At 30.2% G+C, this 21784-nt stretch overlaps 1 protein-coding gene across 1 annotated transcript in view; it reads left to right on the top strand.

Annotated features, from left to right (window-relative positions):
• Nucleotides 1–18300, top strand: part of LOC107442911 (cell adhesion molecule Dscam1) — a 152774-nt gene extending 134474 nt beyond the window's left edge. Inside the window, exons 23-29 of the mRNA XM_071184002.1 lie at nt 4729–4899; nt 6643–6869; nt 8296–8356; nt 8668–8770; nt 12425–12537; nt 15112–15201; nt 17913–18300. Of these exons, the coding sequence (XP_071040103.1) occupies nt 4729–4899; nt 6643–6869; nt 8296–8356; nt 8668–8770; nt 12425–12537; nt 15112–15201; nt 17913–17938 (791 nt within the window). The 3' untranslated portion in view covers nt 17939–18300. The remainder of the gene's footprint in view (nt 1–4728; nt 4900–6642; nt 6870–8295; nt 8357–8667; nt 8771–12424; nt 12538–15111; nt 15202–17912) is intronic.
• The last annotated feature ends 3484 nt before the right edge of the window (nt 18301–21784 follow it).

The following is a 21784-nucleotide window of genomic DNA, read 5'->3' as shown; positions in this document are numbered from 1 at the left end:
TGTTGCACAATATGAATAAATCTTTAGCGCACATTTCTTTAAAATAGGATACCTATTTTCATCGACTAAGTTCCAAAACATTTTATCATTACTATACGCTTTTAAAATAATATCGCTTTGCAAGTTTATTATTTCTAATTCTAGGTCTTCGATATTATGAAGCTCGAAATACACTGAAACTATTTCAAGGACATCATCTTTAGTAACATTGAATGGATTTATGAAAAATCTTAGAACGAGTTTTAATGATGCAAAATCTTCAAATCTAGAAGAATACTTTTCCATTAGCTTATCTATAATTTCTAAATATGATGTAGCAGTAAAATTTTCATTATTCAAATTTAAGCTCTCAACAGTATATTTTATATTTGGGAAATGTGATAATGATTTTTTCAATAGATGGGATTTCAACAACACTAACTTGCATTAGAATGCATTTACTGCACTAATCATGTCAGCGATATGCTGATTTTTCTCTTGCATTTTTAAATTTAATTCATTCAACTTTGCCGTTATATCTGTCAGAAATCCGAGGTCGATTAGCCAATCCTTATTTTCCAATTGCTCGTAAAATTCGCCTCTTGATTCAATAAATTCCTTTATTTGTGGCAAAAGCATGATAAACCGCTCAAGTATTTTACCTCTGCTCAGCCACCTCACTTCAGTATGTAAAAGAAGATCTGTGAACTGAACGTCCTCATCTTCTAAAAGTAATTTAAACAATCTGTGTTGCATAGCTCCCGATCTTATGGAATTAATAATTTTTGTTACTATCCTAAATACGGGTTGAAAACCGATTGTTTTTGCGCATAACATTTCCTGATGTATGAGGCAATGATAAGAAATAAATTTCGGGAATAAGGAATCCTGTCTACATAAGGCAATAAATCCTTTTTTCTTACCAGTCATCGCTGGTGTCCTGTCTGTTGTAATTGACAATAACTTTTGTACAGGTAATTTAACGTCTGTTATATACTTTTTAAAAGTAGAAAAGATATCTTCTCCTCTGGTGCTTCCCTTTTATGGCAGAACTTTAAGGAATTCTTCTTTTGTAAAATCAGAAAATACCATCTTCACGCAAATTGCTAATTGTGATATATTTGTCACGTCTGTCGATTCATCCATCTGTAGCGAAAAGAAAATACAATTTTCCATATAATTTGCTAATTCTGCCTCCAAATTCTCCGCAATTACTTCAATTCTTCTAGTAACAGTTCGTGCTGATAATTGCAACGTGTTTATAGCTGAAACTATTTCCTTTTTATTTCTAAATTCTTCAAAAAGTGAATCAGCAGCTTCTACCATGGCTTCTTTCACTAATTCTCCATCTGTAAATGGTTCTTTATTCTTAGCTAGCAAATGCGATATTTTATATGACGCGATCATTGCTGCTTTATGTTGTTGCAGTGGTTTAGTAAAAAAACTTTGCTGGTTAGTTATTGAAGATTTTAAAGAAAAATTTTTTTTCTTCTAATTTCGGAGTTCATTGGATAGTCACTATCAAAATTGGTATGAACGGTCTCAAAATGTCGTTCAATATTACTTTTCTTTCGAATCGCAACACTATTATTACACAACAAGCAAATACACTTCCCTTTGTAAACAACGAAACAATATAGATGTTCCCATTCATCGTTAAAATAATATGTTCTTTTTCTTTTACATTTATCCATGAAGGGTGCTAAAACACAAAAAACTAGAGCTATAACAACTCTATTTTAAAAAGAAACACAACGTTATTAAACTTAACAACATTTATTATTTAAAACATAACGAAAGCATTATACCAAAGATAAACAAACAGAAGGGCAGAATGGGAAAGCTTCTGAGGAAGGCCCAGGCCTACAAAGGGCTGTTGTGCCAATGCTGATGATGAAACAAACAGAAGCTCAAACATAAAAGCAAACTGAAACCAAAACGGCAAGTTACAATACAGTCACAGTTAACCTAGCTGATGCGTCAGAAACTACATCAGTGGCGAAACTAGATCACCCATCCAAACTAGATCACTGTTTAATTTAGGATCCAGTTCATCGCTTTCAACAAAGGGTTTTGAAAGAAAAGAATTATTTCGGATTACTTGGTAGTTTTAAAAGCACGGTCTACGCTTGGTCTATTCGAAATACGATCACACACTAACAAAAAATACGTGCTTGTTATTAGATACGCTCAAGGTTAGCAAACTGCTAATCTATGCACAATTCTAAACTCAACTGACTACTTGCCATTTGACAAGAGTAAGTAAATCGCTCTGGCTATCATACATTTACATTAGTCCAGCAAAGGCGCATTAAAAATCGCTTGGGGGCGCCATGGCGCCCGCGGGCGCCGCGTTGCCTACCCCTGCTCTAAGGTATCATAATAAAATTAAAAATTTTATCGCATGTACCAAATTTCGTAACAAATTACATAACCACATTTTATTGTTAATTTTACTAGAATCGTTACGAAAACGCATCGAAAAAATTGCAGAGTTTTTTTAGTATTCCTATGGAGCTAAAAACCATTTCGTTGTCCATACTTTTTTCTTAAGGTATTGTTTGACCAGTGATAATTTTTGTCCAAAAAAATTTGCATGAAATTGTACATTTAATTTCAAATTACTAATTTCGTTTTCATAAAACTGATCGTAAGATATCTGATTATCGTTCTTAAACGTTACAATGAAAAGCAAACAAAATATTCGACAAAAATATTTTGAAAACCATGTGAACCCTTTATAATTAAAGTACGCAGGTTGGTGAGCACCACAGAAATAAATAAATTTATGATGAGCACCACAATAATAAATAAATAAATAGAATAAATGAAATTTGCATAAAAGCGATTGAGCAATTCAGTATACTAAGAAATAATTAATTTTTTATTTACACACCCTTCTCAGAAGAGTTTGGGCAGTTGGCTCATCTTAGCTGGAAATACAGTCGAAATTTTATTTCTCTACCATTATTTGTCTCAAGAACAAAATGCTTATGAGGCATTAGTTGTTAACATTCCGTCTTAGATACTTGTGCATTTATTACTTTTCTGAAATGGATTTGCGAATTTAAAGTTCAAAGCAATGTAAACTTTTAACTATTTTTCAATGAACATACCAGATAATTGCAATACATTCTTAGTTTGCCACAAATAACTGTCTCCGCGCAATGTTTTCTTTTGATAAATGGAATGAACTGCAAAAATTTTCGGATCAAATTACGTTAAAAAGCACCGACACGCTGGGTGCCACTACGTTTTACCGTGAAATCTCTTTTTACTGGAACATGTTAGGGAAAAAAATGATGTACCGTAATTAATGCAGGAATAATTACCGTAAAACCACTTACTCACTCTAATTAAATAAATATTACTTGAAAAATTTACTGTAGAATATTTTACAATAAAAATGGATTTAATGGTAAAAATGATTTTACGGATGATGCTCCCAAGCGCCCGTTTATTACTCTGTAATTAGATCCGGAATTTTTTGCTTGTATCATTAAGTAATCTACTTCAACTTTTAATCTAATTAATAACTTTTTATCCAATAAATAGATTTTTATATAGGAACTGAATTCATATATTAATAGTTTGAGAAAAGGTTCATTAAATAGGATTTCTAATGAGGTAAAATAAATTATTAAATTACGGGATTCCATACACAATCTACATGCTTTTACATACAAGGTAATCTTGCGGAAGGTTATTTCTTGACCTGCAAAGTATATTGAAGTAGATTGAGTAGCTAGTCTCAGTGTAGAAAGTAGGTTCCCAGATTAGTATAGTTATGTGAGTCGTTTGAAAATAATGTCTAAATCTTTTCCTCAAAAAATTATGAATGTATTTTAATACGTGAAAAGTACATATTTATCGTATATCCACCAGTTTGCAGTCACTTCAGTTCTTTTTTAACCACAAACTAGAGCTCCATAAGCGCTAACACTCTTTTAAACTGATTTCGTCGTCACGTTCACCCTCCTTGGTGTTTAATTCGCGGTCAAGAAAGGTCACTCTGAGATCTGAGGTCATTCTTCAAAGATTTAGAACGCTGAGTCGTCTGAAAAAGACTGCTTAAAGAATTCAAGGCTGTTAAAAATCTGTTTTAAGTTTTTAGCTTAGCAACTACGCATAATCACTGAAGTTTCCAAAATTTAACTTGCCAGTGTAAATTAATATTGCATTGCTAAATGGCCTAAAATAGTATCTTTTCCTTTGAAAACTCAAATATTTTAAAACCGCTATTTATAACTTATACCATTGAGCCGCGATGGCTCAGGGGATAGAGCGTTCGCCTTGCAACGAGGTCAACCGGGGTTCGATCCCGGCGATGCCTGGTCGATACGAATTCCGCATCCGGCTTGCAGTGACCACAGTGCTGACGTGGAATATCCTCAGTGATAGACGGATCATGAGTTAGAGTCCCCTTGCCGTCAGGCTAACAGTGGGAGGTTCTCGTGTTCGTCCTCTCCATATAACGCAAATGCGGGTTAGTTCAATCAAAAAGTTCTCCACGAATGCAAATTCCTCCCAATACTTGATCCAGGAGTTCCCCTGTCTTCTGGATTGGGTTCAAAATTACAAGACTATGGAGTTGAACTTCAGTAGTCGTAAACCCAAAAATTGGGTCGGCTGTACAACGACGGTTATAAAATAAAATAAAACTTATACAATGGATCTATTATAATATTTATCTTTATTCTTTTCATGCTGTTTATTTTTTAAGCAAATTTCCTGTTTTTGTTTTAACAGAATTTCCTCCTCGATTATCAGAAAGAAATGATTCACCTGCCTCATTCTTTCGCCACTTGACTATTACGGTACCTGTTGTCAGCTCTATAATCGTTCTTCTCTTTGTTATTTGTGCAGTTTGTATTATAACTAAAAGGAGATCTCCAAGATGCCGACCACAAACTCATAATGGTAAGTTAAAATTGTGATATGCTATTCAATTATTTATCTTATATTTCATTAGCTTATTGTTGCATGTTAATGGTAAATTAAAATAAAATGGAAAAAAAATTAAATTGCATTTGTTTGAAAAGTAAAAATTTTGGATATTAAAAGAAATATATACATATTTTTGAAACACAAATATTTTTTAAATAAAAAAAATACTGTTTGCGAAACAACTTGTTTCTATAAATTATAAATAAATTAATCCTGTTCTTCCGTTTTCTTATGCCAGGAATAAAATTTTGTCCTAAACCCCACATGATCGTAATACGCTTTTTAAATAATTAAAATTCGAAATTGCCGAGTTTATGATAATTTTAAACTAATTTAAATTTTGATGTAAATTTGTAACGGAAAACGATAGTAATGCGCAATTTGCCAAGTTTTGCTACATAAACGAAATCTTATTCACATCAATGATAAGAATTATTCATAAAGTTTGCCAACAGGTGGCGCTACTTATTGGAAAAGCCAATCAAACAATATTTTTAGAACGAATACTAGTTGCAGAACAATTGTGTGGTGCACCAGTGTAAAAGACAAAAATAACGTACGCCCATACCATTATATCAGCTTGATTCATTTCACTTGCAAAAGGAAAACACAAATTCATGCATATTTTGTATCAGAAGGCACTGACTTTAAGATTTGGGGGGAGCAAATATAAACAATGCTCTTTCCATTTTTTTTTCATTAGATGAGTTTTCGAAATCTTAATAATTCCGGGAGAATTAGTAATACAGTACTTGCATACGTTCTAAAGTAAATGTACATGCACAAATATGACGTATCTGGCGGCAAGTAGGAGCAGTTACTTTATGAAACATGCGTACAAACTATAGTGCTAAACCACACGTATGAATTTCGTAGAATGGGATTTTTGTTTTGATGTTAATTACTGTCTGTATACGCATGCGTACCTGAGCAGTTTTAGACCCAAACAAGTCTAGAAAAATGCAACCCACGGAGAAGAAGATCTAATGAGTAATAGGTAATTAACATTGTCTATTATACTTACGATTGAACCTTGGTGGGTCAGGGGATAGAGCTCTCGCCTTCTAGTGAGGTGAACAGAGGGCGAATCTCAGCGATGGCTTGTTGGTTCGAATTCCACACAAGGATCACACCGACCACAGTGCTGACGCAAAATAACCTCAGTGGTAGACGGATCGAGGATTATAGTTCCCTTGCCGTCAGACTAACCGTGAGAGGTTTTCGATGTTTTCCACTCTATGTAACGAAAATGTGGGTTAGTTCCATCAAAAAGTCTTCCTCGAAGACAAATATTTCCCAACAGAACCCAGGAATTCCCTTGTCTTTTGGATCGGGTTCAAAATTGCAAGGCTACGGTGTTGAACATTGGTAATCATAAATTGAAAATTGGGTTGGCTAATCAACGACGTTTATAAAATAAAATATAATCATTATTTTACATACATACGACTTATCCATGCATTATGCAATAGACGCAATATGTAAGAGTAAAATGACATAGAATAGCATTATACAAAATTCTCTATTTTACAAAAATAATTTACAGCCTCTTCAAGTAAAATAATTTAGCCATAATTCATTTTAATCCATTCTTTCGTAAGAGATTTGTTCATCATAAATCTTACGTTTTATGGCTTAAAAAATTTGCATTTTGAAATATGAATACCTTGGAGATATAACTCGTGCTAAGTTTATCATTTTTTTTTCGTTTCTTAGGCTCAGATAGCAATAGTACTTTAAAGCATGAAAATATTCCTCTTTCAACAAATTATGACAATGCTCAAGAACCTGCTTACTATCCCATTCCATATGCAACTGGTAGAGTTCAAAATTACGACAGAGATCATTACACAACAGCAGGCGAAGCTAATCAACAAAATCATGGCACAATAGGCAGCACAAGGAGTAGTTATTTATACAAATCACCTGCTTCACCGAGAGCAGTGAGTATGGGCAATTTTTTTAAACTTATAAGCTAAATGAAGCTTAAGAAAATAAGAAAATTTTATAAGTTAGTTTTTTGGTAAATAAAATTTTTTATTCCTAGGTTTTTACTTAATTATTTTACGAATTAGACGGTAAAAATTTATCTTACTTTTGAAAACCTTATCGGAATGTATAATGCAATTATACATTCCTATAATTAGTTTTATTTTCCTGTCATAAAGTTCTAGTGACATATTTTTTTGCTCTTACTTTACATCCTTAATTTTCAATTTTGTTTTAAATAATCGAAATAGCTTTTGATTGCTTTGTAGAACGATTGTTTCTTCATACCATTTTACACTCTGTTAGAATTTTCTTCTAAAATTTTGGCAAAAAAACCTGCAGCAGTCTGTCCTTCCAATAAACCATAAAGTATACCTTGAAGATCATTTTTACCCTTACGGTCTTGAAACCGAAATTCTTCATGTGTTGAAAGGAATGGAGGAGAAACTGTAGTGTCTAAGCTGGGACTTGATCCCCAGCTCTGTCGGTCAAGGGACTGGCAGATTAACCTTCTCCGCTGCAGTAACCCTTTCGGCACAGTAAAATAAACGGAAACAGTCTGAACATCGAATTAACCTTAAGGTTTACGGTAAAGAAAATTTTTTACCTTTTAATTTTGAAACCGTTTACAACTAAAACTCACAAATCAAAGCTATAGGGTTTTCAATCCATTTACAATTAGCCTGGTTTCGAAATCATAAAAAAGAAACTTAACTGGACATTGAAACTATGTTTTTCACTAGTTGATGAGCATTTGGATACAAGTCGTTGTTAAGTTCCTTTGAACAGCTTTATTATTGCTGTTGAACAGTTTTATGGGACTGACATCTATTGGTGAATGAGAGTATCGTATTTTAATAGCCCATGGTCAATAATCGAGGAGGACACTTAAATCTCTTCAAGCGTTGAAGGGCATAGAGGAAATATCTTGTGGTGTCATAGCCGGGACTCGAATCCTCGTTCTGTCTGTCGTGATAATAACAAATTAGCTCTCTCGACTGGGCAGTAATATATTCCCTGCTGTAAGGAACCTGCTGTAAGTAACTTTATTAGGTGGGCTTAGTTGATGCTATAAAATTCTGGTTGTCTAACTGTATTAGGGGAAAGCGGTTCATAAACGGTTTATTTATGGTTGACTGAGTTTTTTGTAGGAATATGGCAAAATAACTTTTAAATACATTTTTATTTATCCATTGAAAAATTTCTGACAGTGTATTTTTACTGAACTATTTCGATGTATTTTTGACTTTTTTCAAAAAAACTGTTAACAGACGTTTTCTCCTAATGATTTTATTTTTAAACTAATGATATGCTATAGTTTTTTTTCAAACTAAAAAATCTCATTTTTGATGAGAATTATATGAACTCTGCTATTTTCAGGCGGAAAAGAAGGAATGTATTTATGCTACCCCATCAATAATATCAACAAATCAAAATACAGGTATAAAACTTAACATATTTCTATGCGTGCATTTTAACAAAAACAAAATTCGTACAGATCTTAAGTTTTGTATAAGTATATGGTTTATAAAATCTTTAAAATCAGTTATTTTTTGTTACCATAAAGCCTTCTTCGAGAATTTTAATTAAATCCCTTCAGTGTTTATGATTTTCCTGAATTATACTTATGGAACTTTAATGGTTGGTTTCAAACTTAGTTATAATTTCAATAGTGATTAGACAAATTATGAAATAAATAGTAAAATAAATGCCCCATGTGAAATTTCTTATAGACAGTTTTGATGTACGCAGGAATGGAATTAAGGATGCGCCAAGAATACGTCATTTACGAAGCTCCAGATAGAGATAGGAGCTTATTTTATGAAGATAAACTTTGGGTGCCTTCTTACAACGGGTAAGTCTCTTTCATTTATAAATGCGATAGATGAAAAAAGATAATTTATATTACACGTTATGTGTGTACAATGAATGCTATAATATGTGAGAACAAATTGTAATAGATATAATTTATAGTCCACGTTATATGAGTACAATGAATGTTATAATATGTGAGCACAAATTGTAATCAAGGAATAAATTTGTGAGGGGTGGAGTTAACGACTATGCCAACCTTCATCTATCAACTGGTACCTCAAGATTGATTCAAGTTTAGGCTTAGGCTGAGATGTAGTACGAAGTACCTGCCCGCAGAGCGGACACTCCACTTCTTCGTCTGTATTGAGGCCCGTGGGCAACTAGAGTACTGTGTTTGTAGCAATAAAAACAAGGAAATAGCAGAAGCACTGATTGACGTAAGTTTATACTTGTTGTCGTGCTTATAAAAAAGGAACAAGTTAGGTATAATACTAGGGGTGGATACTCCCGAGTCGGCGATCACATGAAGGTCTCTGGGAGTATCCATAGTTGGATGAGGGGAGGGGATATATTATTTGTAGTGCCTTGAAGGAACACAATCTGATGATAGGAATGACGTTATTGGGTTATTGATTCAAGTTTGCACATCTTATATACTAGTGAATTCATGTTTAATTTTCGTAGTGGTAGTTACGTCACAAAGTATATAGTTTTTCACAATACCGAATAAAAAGAAACACAGTTTTAAACCTACATATTAAAATTATGTAGCGTTTCAGATGCCTTGCGATTATTGTAGATGTAACAAAAACTGTCTCCATCCATATAATTTATAGTACACGTTTTATGTGTATAATGAATGCTATAATACGTAAGCACAAACAGTAATCAATGATTATTTAATTCAGTTTTTTACAGTACCCAATAAAAAGAAACATTGCTTTAAAACTACATATTAAAACTGTGTTTTAGATGACATAACAGGTATTTGTAACTGTTACTGAAACTGCCTCCAACCATTGCTAGGGAATCGAAATATACGGAATTCCTTTATTTTAAGTAAAAAAGTTAAAACTTTTTTTTTAAATATTTGATAAACTTATAAAGTAGAATTATGGATCTTTTAAACATATGTTTAAAATTTTGAGTTGGAAAAAATATTTACCAATTATATTATCATTTGCTGAAAAACATTGTTTTATTTTGACTACGGTTTTAGTAGTTTTTGCTTTCGTGTTTCTGATTGTAGAACATTTAAATTAAAGTTTTAGCAATTTTTCGACTAGCTAGGACAATAAAATCTCATCTAGAGGTAGATTGCTGATGATGATTCAAGTTTTTGTCAATTTTTTTTACCTTTGGAAAATTAAAATATCAGCCTGTTACATCTAAAACGAATTTACTGCTAATTTATATATTGATCACTTTAAAGAAATGTAAAATGCCCAAATTTTAAATGAAATTCTGTGCCTCATATGAAAGTTTTAATCATTTCTTGCAAAGACAAAGGAAGTATAGTAAAATCTACCTGAATATGGCAGAATTTAAGTTGTTTCGGGCTTTATGGAAACACCATAAATCTAGGTAATTTTGATAAAACATGATGATTTTGATAAAATTAGCAATAAAATATGGTTTTATAATCTTCGTTAAAATTTTACAAATGTGATGAAATTTGTTAAATTTATCATGATTCTTTGGAGCATAGCATAAAAACTATTTATCCGGTTAAATTTATTTTTCAGTTTTGCGTTTTTACTAAGTGTGTGCTAATTAGAGCTATTATTTTGAAAACCAGAATTTCAGGTAAACCGTTACCATATCATTGGAAAATTTACCAAACGAATAGTTTTGGTTTTATTTACCAATTAATAGGAGTCATGCATACTATTTACCATACAGTACGGTAATGTTACAAATTCTTTTTCTCCTGTGACATCTAACAGCAGAACCTATTTGTCTTATTATCGACAACGATAATTTAACTTCAAACAAAATTTTCAATTTCTGTTGATTAACTAGAGCACTTAAGTCATAGCAAATGTTCTTTTCTAAAGTACAATATAATTTTTAACCGCCTCTGACCAATATAAGCAGAATTTATCTCGTAACAGTTACCAAAAAGGTCTTTTCAAGCTTTCAAATTTTGACCATAATCCAAATCTATATTTAGGATTCTGAAATCCCCATTGTTGCATTGCGCATTTAACTATATTTCGAAATCTTATTATTGTGTCACAGTTTCCCTTGTTGTCCGTGTATTTTTATTGGCCGGAAAATCACGTGGTACCATCCGGTTTTTTCTCATTCATTTCCATATTGTTTTAGTTGTCTTCATAAAATTAATACTCATAAAATGTCTTCATAAAATTAAGTCATAAATTTGCGGCTTTCTATAATTGTTTTTCTATCCCTAATTTAAAATTATTTCCCCGTACTGCTATTATTATGCTTTTAATTTAAGAGTTTAAAATTAAGAGAATTCTTGCTTCTTTTTATTACTATTATTATAACGTAATTATGCGCTACATTTTAAGATAAAGTTATTTAGAAAGGTGGTCTAATCTTTTTAATCACTTTACAAATATTATTTTTCTGTGCAAATAACATTATTATACTGTTATAAATTACAATTAAAGAGATCTGTTAAATGATTTAGAACTTAACGATTAGCTTTATGCACAATGAGAAGCACGCGAAAATAGTATTTAACATATCAGCCGTTTGTATAAGCAAAAATGTTAAATTACAATAGTGAACTCATCAAATTTGCTTGAATGATATAATGTTATAACAATATAAATGATTCAAGATAGATCAATAGCCAATAGATCCAAAATACTAATAGATAATAATATTTGGATGTAGGGGGTGGAGGCACAAGCGTAAACAAGCAGAATTCCTTTCAGTACAAATATGTTAACTGAATAATTTCATCTTTAGTAGAAAAACTGTTTTCGGCCAAGAAACAAAAATTATTGCGAAGCAATCGCAGGGGTTGATGAGAAGCAGCGAACAGGGTCTTAGCTCCCTAGTAGTTACAAATCAGACTTCAATCTCTTTTTAATTGTTACAGGAAAATGCAGTACTATTTTATTTCAAATAAAAAATTTGACCCCTTTTTTATGTACTTAAAAATCTTTGTTTCACACGCAAAGTAAAAATGGAGAGAATACTTTAAATTTTTCAGAACTCTAACAAAACATCACTTTTTGATAACTTCTTTTATTATCAAATATCCCCCTCCATTGTTTGGAAGTGATGAGCCTTACATTTTCTGTTTTACGTCTGATAAAAAGAAAAACATTTTCCATTTTAGATTGTTTTATCTAGATGTCATATTATTACTATATCGCTTTGATGTTTGAGTACATATTTTTTGTTATTTTTCTATTTGTTTTTTAGATATTTTTATTTTCAATCGAATTGTTTAATACTAGTTTTCCTTAGGTGTCTTTAATATTTTGTAATAATTTTGACAGGTTTTTAAAAGTAGAACATGTTTTAACCTTGCTTGAATTCTTAAGTACTTGAATTATTATAACGGCATTATATTTAATGAAAAATTTTTTTTAATTTTTGATTTCAGTATGTCTTAATGGCATGTATTTTTTTTAAATGCATTGCATGTCTTATCTAGTGAAACTGTTTTCTTCCTTTAGTTTAATTATTCAATAAGTTCTTTTTCCCTCAGAAATTCAAGTACTGAATCAGAGAATGAAGCTGCTTTATTTTCATTACACCCTTCTGAAGAAATAGATTTCCCAGAAGAAACTAGAGAATCTGAAACAGAGTGTGACAGACTATGTAAGATTTGCGAAAATTTATATTTTATGATGAGTTACCCCCAAAACTATCACCAATAGAAACTAAAGAATCTGACCAGTATAGACAGACTATGAAATATTTACGAAAATTTATATTTAAAAATTATTATTTAAATTATTATAATTATCTATATAATTATTATAAATATATTTCATTATAAATTATCATTTGAAATATATCCGAAAAATTTATTTGAAAAAAACCACATTAGTTCGACATATGTAATTAAATAATCATAACAAACAGAAGCGGTGAGATATTACTTCAATAAATGACTTCATTCGCTTCAAAATTTTACGGGTTGGAGACAACAGTGGACATGTTTTAAGTACTCAAAAGTAAGTGCCAATTTTTAAGACTTGACAGATCTGAGTGCAAATAAAGAAAGATCAATATTCCTACAATGTGCAGCAATAGAGAAAAATTCATGAATTTCTGCTCATTGTTGGAATTGGGGGATAAATTTAATTTCGACGATACCAAAATGATTTCCAACCCTGTTACATCTGCTCATCTTGATGCACTGAAACCTCGTTTCATTCATATAAATGCCGATTACCACGCTAACGACAATACTTCCTCACCAACTCTACATAGTGCGTGGAAATGCATTTTTTTTTACTGATTTGCTCCTCCCAGTCTCAATGGTTTTTGATTCGGCATTCTCTTGTTTGTTTTTAATCTCAATTAACTACTCAAAACTTTGTAATTTTGCTACTCGTCTTTCTTTTTTCCATTTTTGTTGTCAACTTTAAGTTTTCTATTTCAAATCACTTCCGTTTCTTCACATTCATGTCTGGCAAGTCTTAAAAATGGTGCCTATTTTTGAGCTTTAGAAACATGATGACTGATATTTCTAATTTGAATACTTTTAAAGAGAATAAAGTTTTTTAGTCAATGAAAACTTCGATGACTGATTACAAAAGAATATATTAAATGGAATTCTACAGTTATTTTAATCTGAAACTTATTTAATAAATTTATACTAAAATTTGAAAGTGCTCAAGTTTAAATTAAATTTTGGAAATAAATTCATATTTTTCTGTTATATTAAAAATAATTTTTGATCGGAAATTATCATTGAAAATATATCTAAGAACTTTTTATAAAGAACAATATCACTACAAATTTATGCGTGATTATAAAAGAATATGTTATATGTAAGCTGAAATTCTATCCTATAGTCATTTTGGTCATTATAGTCATAAGATATTAAGTTTAATAAATATTTAGATTTTTAATAATACCGAAGTGCTCAAGGTTAAATGCATAATATAGAAAATAAAATCATAATTTTTCTTACATTGAATTGTATTTTAAATTAGATGGCATATGTTTCCAGAATTTTAAATAATTTCAACAAATAATAGTTTATTATAGGTTATTTAGAATATATTAATAACTGTTTAAACTAAATCTACCGCATTGTGTTAAATATGTGCGAAAAATATAGTTTTAATCTAATCTGCAAATGTGGAAAGCAAAACTCATTTAGACTTGACATTTAATTCCTTTTTACGTTTATTAATGAACATTATCAACTTTATTGTTCATTGTAAATAGTTTCATTAAAAATATAGTTAGCCAAAGGATAATAGAGTGAAATAACACAAGGTTAAAAAATTATAATGAATCCATTATAAATTAATAATATTTAATAGCCTATCTAAACATTCATTTCGTACATTTTTAAGCATATTAGATAAAAAATTAAAAAAAAGATTAATGGTGTTCGTAATTTCAAATGAATTTTATTTTATATATGGGTACAGATTGTTATAGATACTTAGTTAAAAGGTTTCAAAAATTTCATAGGTGAATTATTAGTAATAATCGTGCATTAGCATGAATCGAAACGAATGAATCGCTTAGAATGAATGGCTTAGAGCGAATGTCTATTCATTTTTTCTTGATTAACATATTGTTGATTAACTTTCACCTATAATTTGTATTATAACCGTCTTTGATTAGCCGACCCAATTTTCAGTCTAACGACTAACAATGTTTAACTCCACACTCTTGTAACTTTGATCTCAATCCAGAAGACTAGGGAACTCCTGGATTAAGTATTGGGAGAAATTTGTCATCGGGGAGGACTTTTTGATGGAACTAACCAGCATTTGCTCTACATGGTAAGGAAAACCTCCTGCGGTTAGCCTGATTGCAAGGGTACTCTAAACCATGATTCGTCTACCATTGAAGATATCTTACGTCAGTACTATGGTCGGTGCGAGCCTGTAATTGTATTAGATAAATTCAGAATTTTGATGCGGCATCTCACTTTTTCACTTACTTATTTTTTTTTAACAAGAAAAGAAAGCAAAGCACAGTACACACGGAAGTGCAGGTGTTGTTTCCGACTTAAAAAAACTAAATCTCTTTATTATTATTGATTTTCAGCTGTCTCACTTGTATATACTTTCCGTGAATTATAAAATGCTTTGTAATAGAAATAACATTTTTCGTACATTATGAAAAAGAGTATTATGTTATTCATTTAAAAAGAGAAAAATTCTATTGTTTTTCTGATTAAATATGTCTGATATATCACAGGGAAAACATATGAAGTTCCATCATGTCAAAAAATTAGCAGATGGGAAGAAGGATTTCGTGTTCTGATAAATTTCATAGCTGTGAGTAATTGTAAGTAAAGTTAAAATACTCTTAATTTAAATTGTACATATTTAAATATTTTACATTGAATCGTTAATATATGCAACAGAAAGATATAGATATACAATAGATATACAATAGAAAAGCAAACAAGAAAAATATTTGTTTTTTGCTTTAAAAGCTTAATCTCAAATCAAAACTTACTTTTAATTTTGATTTTTCATGAACCCTACGATGATTGCATCGTAATTTCAAATTTTGTTATTCAATGTTTTTTTTTCTCATTTTACCTTACAATGAAAAAAAACCAGCATATTTTAAATTAATAGCTAGGCGAGCTAATCTACTTAATCCTTAACCCAGTAAATTAAATAATACAACTGTTTAAGAGTCTATTTTTATACCACTTTCGACAATAATTAAAAGAAAACATAAATGTAGGATAATTTATAAAATAAAAATATCAATTTTGAAAGTACAGGAACAGAAAGCTCATAATAGAGAAAAGCTTCTTGTTGCCAACGATGACTTTTCCGGCCATGGGTAGATATACAATTTGGATCTTGTAGCTGAGCACATTGATGCGTCTAATCACGTGGTTGTTCATGGGGTGTTAACGTTTCAGCTTTAATTACATATCTGCAAGCGATATCACACTTGAGTGTTGATCCACGCATGGCATTGCTTGCAGGTATCCAATTCTCGGTCCGTATGATGTGTTCAAAATCCTTCCTTTTAAAAATTGTAATCTCCCTGCATATATTTAAAGCAAATTCTTTGATTCTGATTATAAGAGTATCCTTCTAAATCGGACGCACCACCGCTGCTGTTTTATGTGATCAAATTTGCGTTACATATTATTGCTTGGTGATGAATTTTACGCTGTTCTTTCTTGTGCAGAAACTGTAAGACTTAAAAGCGCATATATATATAATAGTGCATATATAATATTGTATAAAAATTGTCCAAGGAGAACGATGGAATAAAAAAAACCTGACACATGACATTTTGTTTTAAAATTTTTAGTTCTTTAAATTGAAGTAAAAATTGCCACGCTAACCACGCCAGCGAAGCTTCGTTATAGCGAAGCTTCAGAGTTAAAGTTTGATAAGTTGAAGTAGTCAATTCAGTTGATGAATTTGGCATTGAGTTTTTCTAAATTCTATGTTTTTCGAATGTTTCGGTATTTAAAAAAAAACTTCTCCCTTGTTCCTTAAAGCAATGATTATATAGTGTTAGCTGTTGTTGTTGTTTCTAATGCCACTTGCCACACTAGCAAGCCTGATGGTGCGTTTCTTGTTTTTCAGTGGCGCCATTTATGACCAATAATTTGTCTTCAGCCATAAGTGATAGCTGTAATTCTAACTTGTCTCGTAAAATATATATTGTATAGTATTATTATTAATTAGTTGCTCTATATATTATTAGGTGTAAGAGGGTATTATAAGTTATTTATCTTTCGAGATTTTTATTTTATAAGAAAGCTCTTTTTGTTTCAGCTGAAAGTGAAGGAAAGGATTGCCATAGACGGGGTTACCATAATGTAAACACCGTTTATCACTGTTTTTATTTGCCGACTTATTTCAAAAATACTTTGAATAGTTAATTATTGCACTCATTGCATTGTCAATCATAAAAAAAGCGATACTTGTTTTCAAAACAAACCTATCAGGAAAAATAACGAAATCATTTCTGAATAAAAACTGAGAGCAACATGTTAAGCAAGACAAGATTCTTTTCTTTAAATTATTACGTTTACTACTCAGTCTATAACTAGATTGACACATTCGAAATTTATTTTATATTTCTAAATTAGCAGGGGGAAATAAATGTTTTGCAATACTGGAATAACACGAAAAAACTATCATTCAATTTTCGTCGTAAATTTGATATTAACTGAATCAAATATGCTTATTACGAAGAAAGGCTGATTTTTTTGTGAAACAATCATACGTAAAATTAAAGTCGAGAAATATAAGCTTCAAGGTCACACATATTATTTATGAAAATAACAAATAGTTGCATTTAAGTGCACATCAGGATTTTTCTAAATTTAAGAGCAAAAAATAAAGAGACACACAATAATGCATCATTGGTTATGATAGAATAAAATATGAAAAGGGATACATTTCAGTTCTGTATTATTATAAAACAATTGTTGGTGCTAAGGAATGAAGCAAGCAGGGATCTCGAGGTTCTTTTGAGATTACGGAAACAGATAAAGATTGCGGTTCCACATAAAAGATCAATTCCAGATTTCTTTCATTTCAAATTGCAGGATCAAAAAAGCACAGTAATAAATACATCAAACCATGAATAGAACAAACATAGAGAGAGAAAAAAAACAAAGAACAAGCAAAGCAGCTTTAGCTATAGTGTGGAAATCCCAAAAGCCCCTGGCCTCCCAATAGCTGTCTAAAGGAGAATGTTTGATTAATGTTTGATGTCAGAGGGTTGTCCCTGAATACAGAGACTGCAGATAGGACTTGAAGCAATGCAGAAATGGTGCAAGTGCCTTGGGAGACAGTCATGACTAGTGGAAATCCTAAACTCAACCACCAAATCAGTTCCCGATAATATTATTAGAAACTCTGCAAAGATCCCCCAAAAATATAATATTAGATATTTGTTTCATTTGTGTCGAACTCAGATAGATTAAGGTTGGTCGTTTAAATGAATGTTTTAATTCCCGTTACAGTTTTGATTTTACAGATTTTGTTTTTATGTATTTTTTTTTACAGATCTCACCATCTTTATGAAGTTTTGAATGTACAACATGAGTCAGAAAGAATATGGAACTGTGACGTCAACGCAATTCTCCGTGGATTCTGTTTTGAGTCCCGTGATTCCCTCTCTGGTGCAAAAAATAACTTCTAGTTTTATTTTGGGAAAGAAATATTCATTGTATCACACTTGACTGTTACTATTCGTGGAAGATGTGATGAAATTTTATAAATATATCCTATCGCCATTTATGAATGTACATATTTTTGTTAAATTAATTATTTGATTAATAAATCCATTTTCGCAACATGTATTTATATTTTGTACTAATGTTTGTGATAAATAAGTTTATATGTATTCATCTGAATGAAAATTTGCTATAAATAAAAAGAAAGTTTTATTTGATATTTTTCTGAATTGTTTTTAAAATGGAGAAAAAAAGTCTGTGTAAAATATATAACGAGTAACTCAATGACTAAACACTTTAAAATTTCGCATAATACTTGGTTTCGCTGAATATTTACAGTAGCTAATGAAATTTATAGTTGTCAGATTATCTCACTTTTCAATCTATATTAGATTTTTTTTCCTTCTCTATCAAAAATGTATGTGCTAAATTAGCCTTTTTGGTTTCAAAATATAAAGTTATAGGCAAAATGTCAATCCCAAAGTATTCCTCAAAAAACTTTTGTACTTAAATTTCATGGTATACGTTGCGCCGAGACATCATATGACACTTGTTATTGGAAATTTACTGTGGTGTCATGTTTGACGATTTTATAGTTTTGCAAACGTTAATGTATCATAAGGATTTAAGGTATCATGATAAAATTACCATATTTTGCATTATTTAGAAAATTTTATAATACATTATAAAACCATACTTTATCATTAATTTTATCAAAATCACTGACAAAGAGCTTCAACAAAAATTACCAAACTTTTAAGTTCTCTCATGGAGCAAGAAGCACGAAAAGTTTCACCATATTTTGGTAGCTTTGAGAATGCTTTTTTCTCAGTATAAATACAATCGGAGAAAAATTATTAGATTTATTGTACCGTCCTGCACTTAAGAAAATTTCGCCCCAATTTTTATACTTGCGTAATGCAAAACTTTTAATAAATAACATTTGGCTTTTCTTAACTTCATTGCATATATTAAATATGTTATGAAGTTGATTGAGACTGTATACTAAAGTTTGTTAAATTAAATAAATATTTTTTGTAGTTATAAAAATCATCTTCTGTTAAATTTTCGAAATTTTTTAATGAAATTAATGGAAACATATTTTTAACATGAATATATAAGAGCGTATTGTTTAAGCAGAACTAAAATGCGTGCATGCAGAATTACTTAAATAGAATACAATTCGTATATGATTTTAACCTATCTGGCAAATTTCCAATCAAATTTAGTAAAAGAAAATGTTAAAAATAAATCGCAAATATTAAGTTTGAAGTTAAATAAATCAGCTTTATCGCAGTTAAATATCGTGCTTACAGCAATTTATTAATATCTGTAATACTATACTTCATTATACTAGTTTATAAGTCTAGTTTAAGGTCAACCTACTTATTATCTGTATAATCTATAGACAAAAGTACGGCATTTAAATGAGCATAAAATTCTTATATCTAGCTATAATTCTAAGAAGATAATATATCTTTTCATTTCTTATTATTTGCGATCGAAATTCAAACTCGCATCCAAATCCCTATTAAGGAATAAAATTATGGAAGGGAAATATTGAAAATAACAATGAAACAGCAGACAAAGGTTAAGACGTATCATTGAAGCGTATCATAAAAATTAATATTTATACTTAAAACTTTCTTTTATTATAAAAGTAAGAAAAATAATAAATCTTTAATGTAAACAAGACTCACAGAAATAATAAAGTAAGCCAAAAAATATTAATGTTGTTGCTTACTGTAATAACCATCATTTCGTTTCTCTAAAAATAGTTTGATTTACATTGGAATTTTATTATTTATTTCGAATAAAATCGTAAAATTCTTAAAGAAATAAAGATAAGATTTATTTTACTCAGAACTAATTATTTTTATGCAAAAAATATATAAAACTTTTTTATCCACATTTTGTCTCATATTTTACTAACAGTAATAACTTTCCTCTTCCTTTAAACTTATTCTTGTGCAGGATTTTTTAAATGGGTGTATTTTGAACGGGTTTGTAGTAATTCTTTGAGATTAGTATTAAAACAATGAGTCTTTTTTGCTAGCATCTAAAATATTGTTTTGAAAAAGTATTAAAAACCACACATTTTGCCGCACACAACTGTATCAGAATACACAGTAAATATGAAATAAAATAATGCAGAAATCTTAACATTTAACTCTTAAAACAATACTACTCCAGAAATTAATACATAGTCTGAAGTTTAGTATGTTTTTGCATAAGCATATGACTTTTATGTACTTTTCTTTAAACGCCTTCTTTTACTCTAATAACAAAATTGTAAATAGTTAATTATAGTTCCATTTTGGAGGCAGCTGGGTTCATTGTGCAAAACCGCAAAATTTATGAAGTAAATCCGTAGTCTCAACAGTTTTTTTTTCTTGCCATACAAGAACAAGTTTTTTTTGTTAAATCTACGAAGAAAATCCATAATAAGTCTGGATTTTTACCGTAAGAAAACAACTTTTCTCAGCAAGAATCAATTTATTATCTCAATAGATTTTTACCAAATGGGAACAAGTTTGTGGTGTGTCTCTTAAGCAACAGCGGTATAAGTGCATTATTATGAAGAAATTGTGATAGTGAGAATTTCACCTTAATTTTGTATCAATTTAATGATAAAGTCAATCCGCAGTTTTATTCATACGATATTCAAAACCATAAATTGATTGCTAAATAAACAAGTATAGAAAATAATCGTAGAATGATTTTAGAAAAGGTCAAGTTATATTTACAGCTAAACTGCCAGGCTAAAACTTGAATTTCAACTAATGTTTCAAATCCGTTTTTGGATTAGGAAGAAAACAGGAAAGGTTTTTTTTAACAAAACGGCTTGGAACCGTTAAACATACGGAGAAATTTCAGAAAAAAAAAGGGGTTGACCAAAAAATTAGGGGAGCAAGTCCCCTCAGAGGGCTTGTTTCTTTTGTCATCTTGTTTTGAACGAGATTATTTCCTTTGATCAAATTTATTATTTTCTCGTTTTAACTTGTTTCTAGTTTGTTTTCTACATCCACGTATTTCTTTCTCCTAAATTGTTTTTCGACACAGGAGTAAGTTCTTCATTATAAACCCAGAACTGCAGTATCTTTATTTACGTGAAATTGCATCCGCTTTTTCGTGTTCTTCATATTAATTTATATCTATGTAGGACGGACTTAACTCTTTCTTCTCAGGTGATATTAAAAAATAAAACATTTGATCAAACGTTGTTTTATGTTCTGCGATTATTTTACGTTTCGAAAATAAAAATAAAATCAGAGATACGATTTAGTGAGAATATATACAGGGGTTGGACAAAAAAAATTAAAACACTTCAATGCTTGCACATTTTTCGATATTTCTCAAAAAACACTTAATAAAATCAGTTCTTAGATCTTGTGAATTCTTATACATATCAATGAAATTTTAAGCTTTTTTAAGTTTAAGGAACCGACAATAAATTACAAACAGAAAAAAATGTTTTTGAACAACCTATGTTGAATAAATTTGTAACTTATAACAATTATTTAAGTCATTATGTGCAATAATTAAATAAAATTTCGTAAACCTGGCTTAAATATTTCTGAAATTATAGACATTTTTATAAAATAAGAATTTAAATACAAAATTTTCGACAAAATTAAACAAAACTTTTGAATTAATTTAATATTGGTTGCAAAATTATTGCTTTAACGTTTGAGAAAAAGT

Source organism: Parasteatoda tepidariorum, chromosome 8, assembly GCF_043381705.1.
Source record: "Parasteatoda tepidariorum isolate YZ-2023 chromosome 8, CAS_Ptep_4.0, whole genome shotgun sequence".
Lineage (NCBI taxonomy): Eukaryota > Metazoa > Arthropoda > Arachnida > Araneae > Theridiidae > Parasteatoda > Parasteatoda tepidariorum.
Note: the sequence above shows the minus strand (reverse complement) of the source record. Positions and strands in the feature narration are given on the sequence as shown.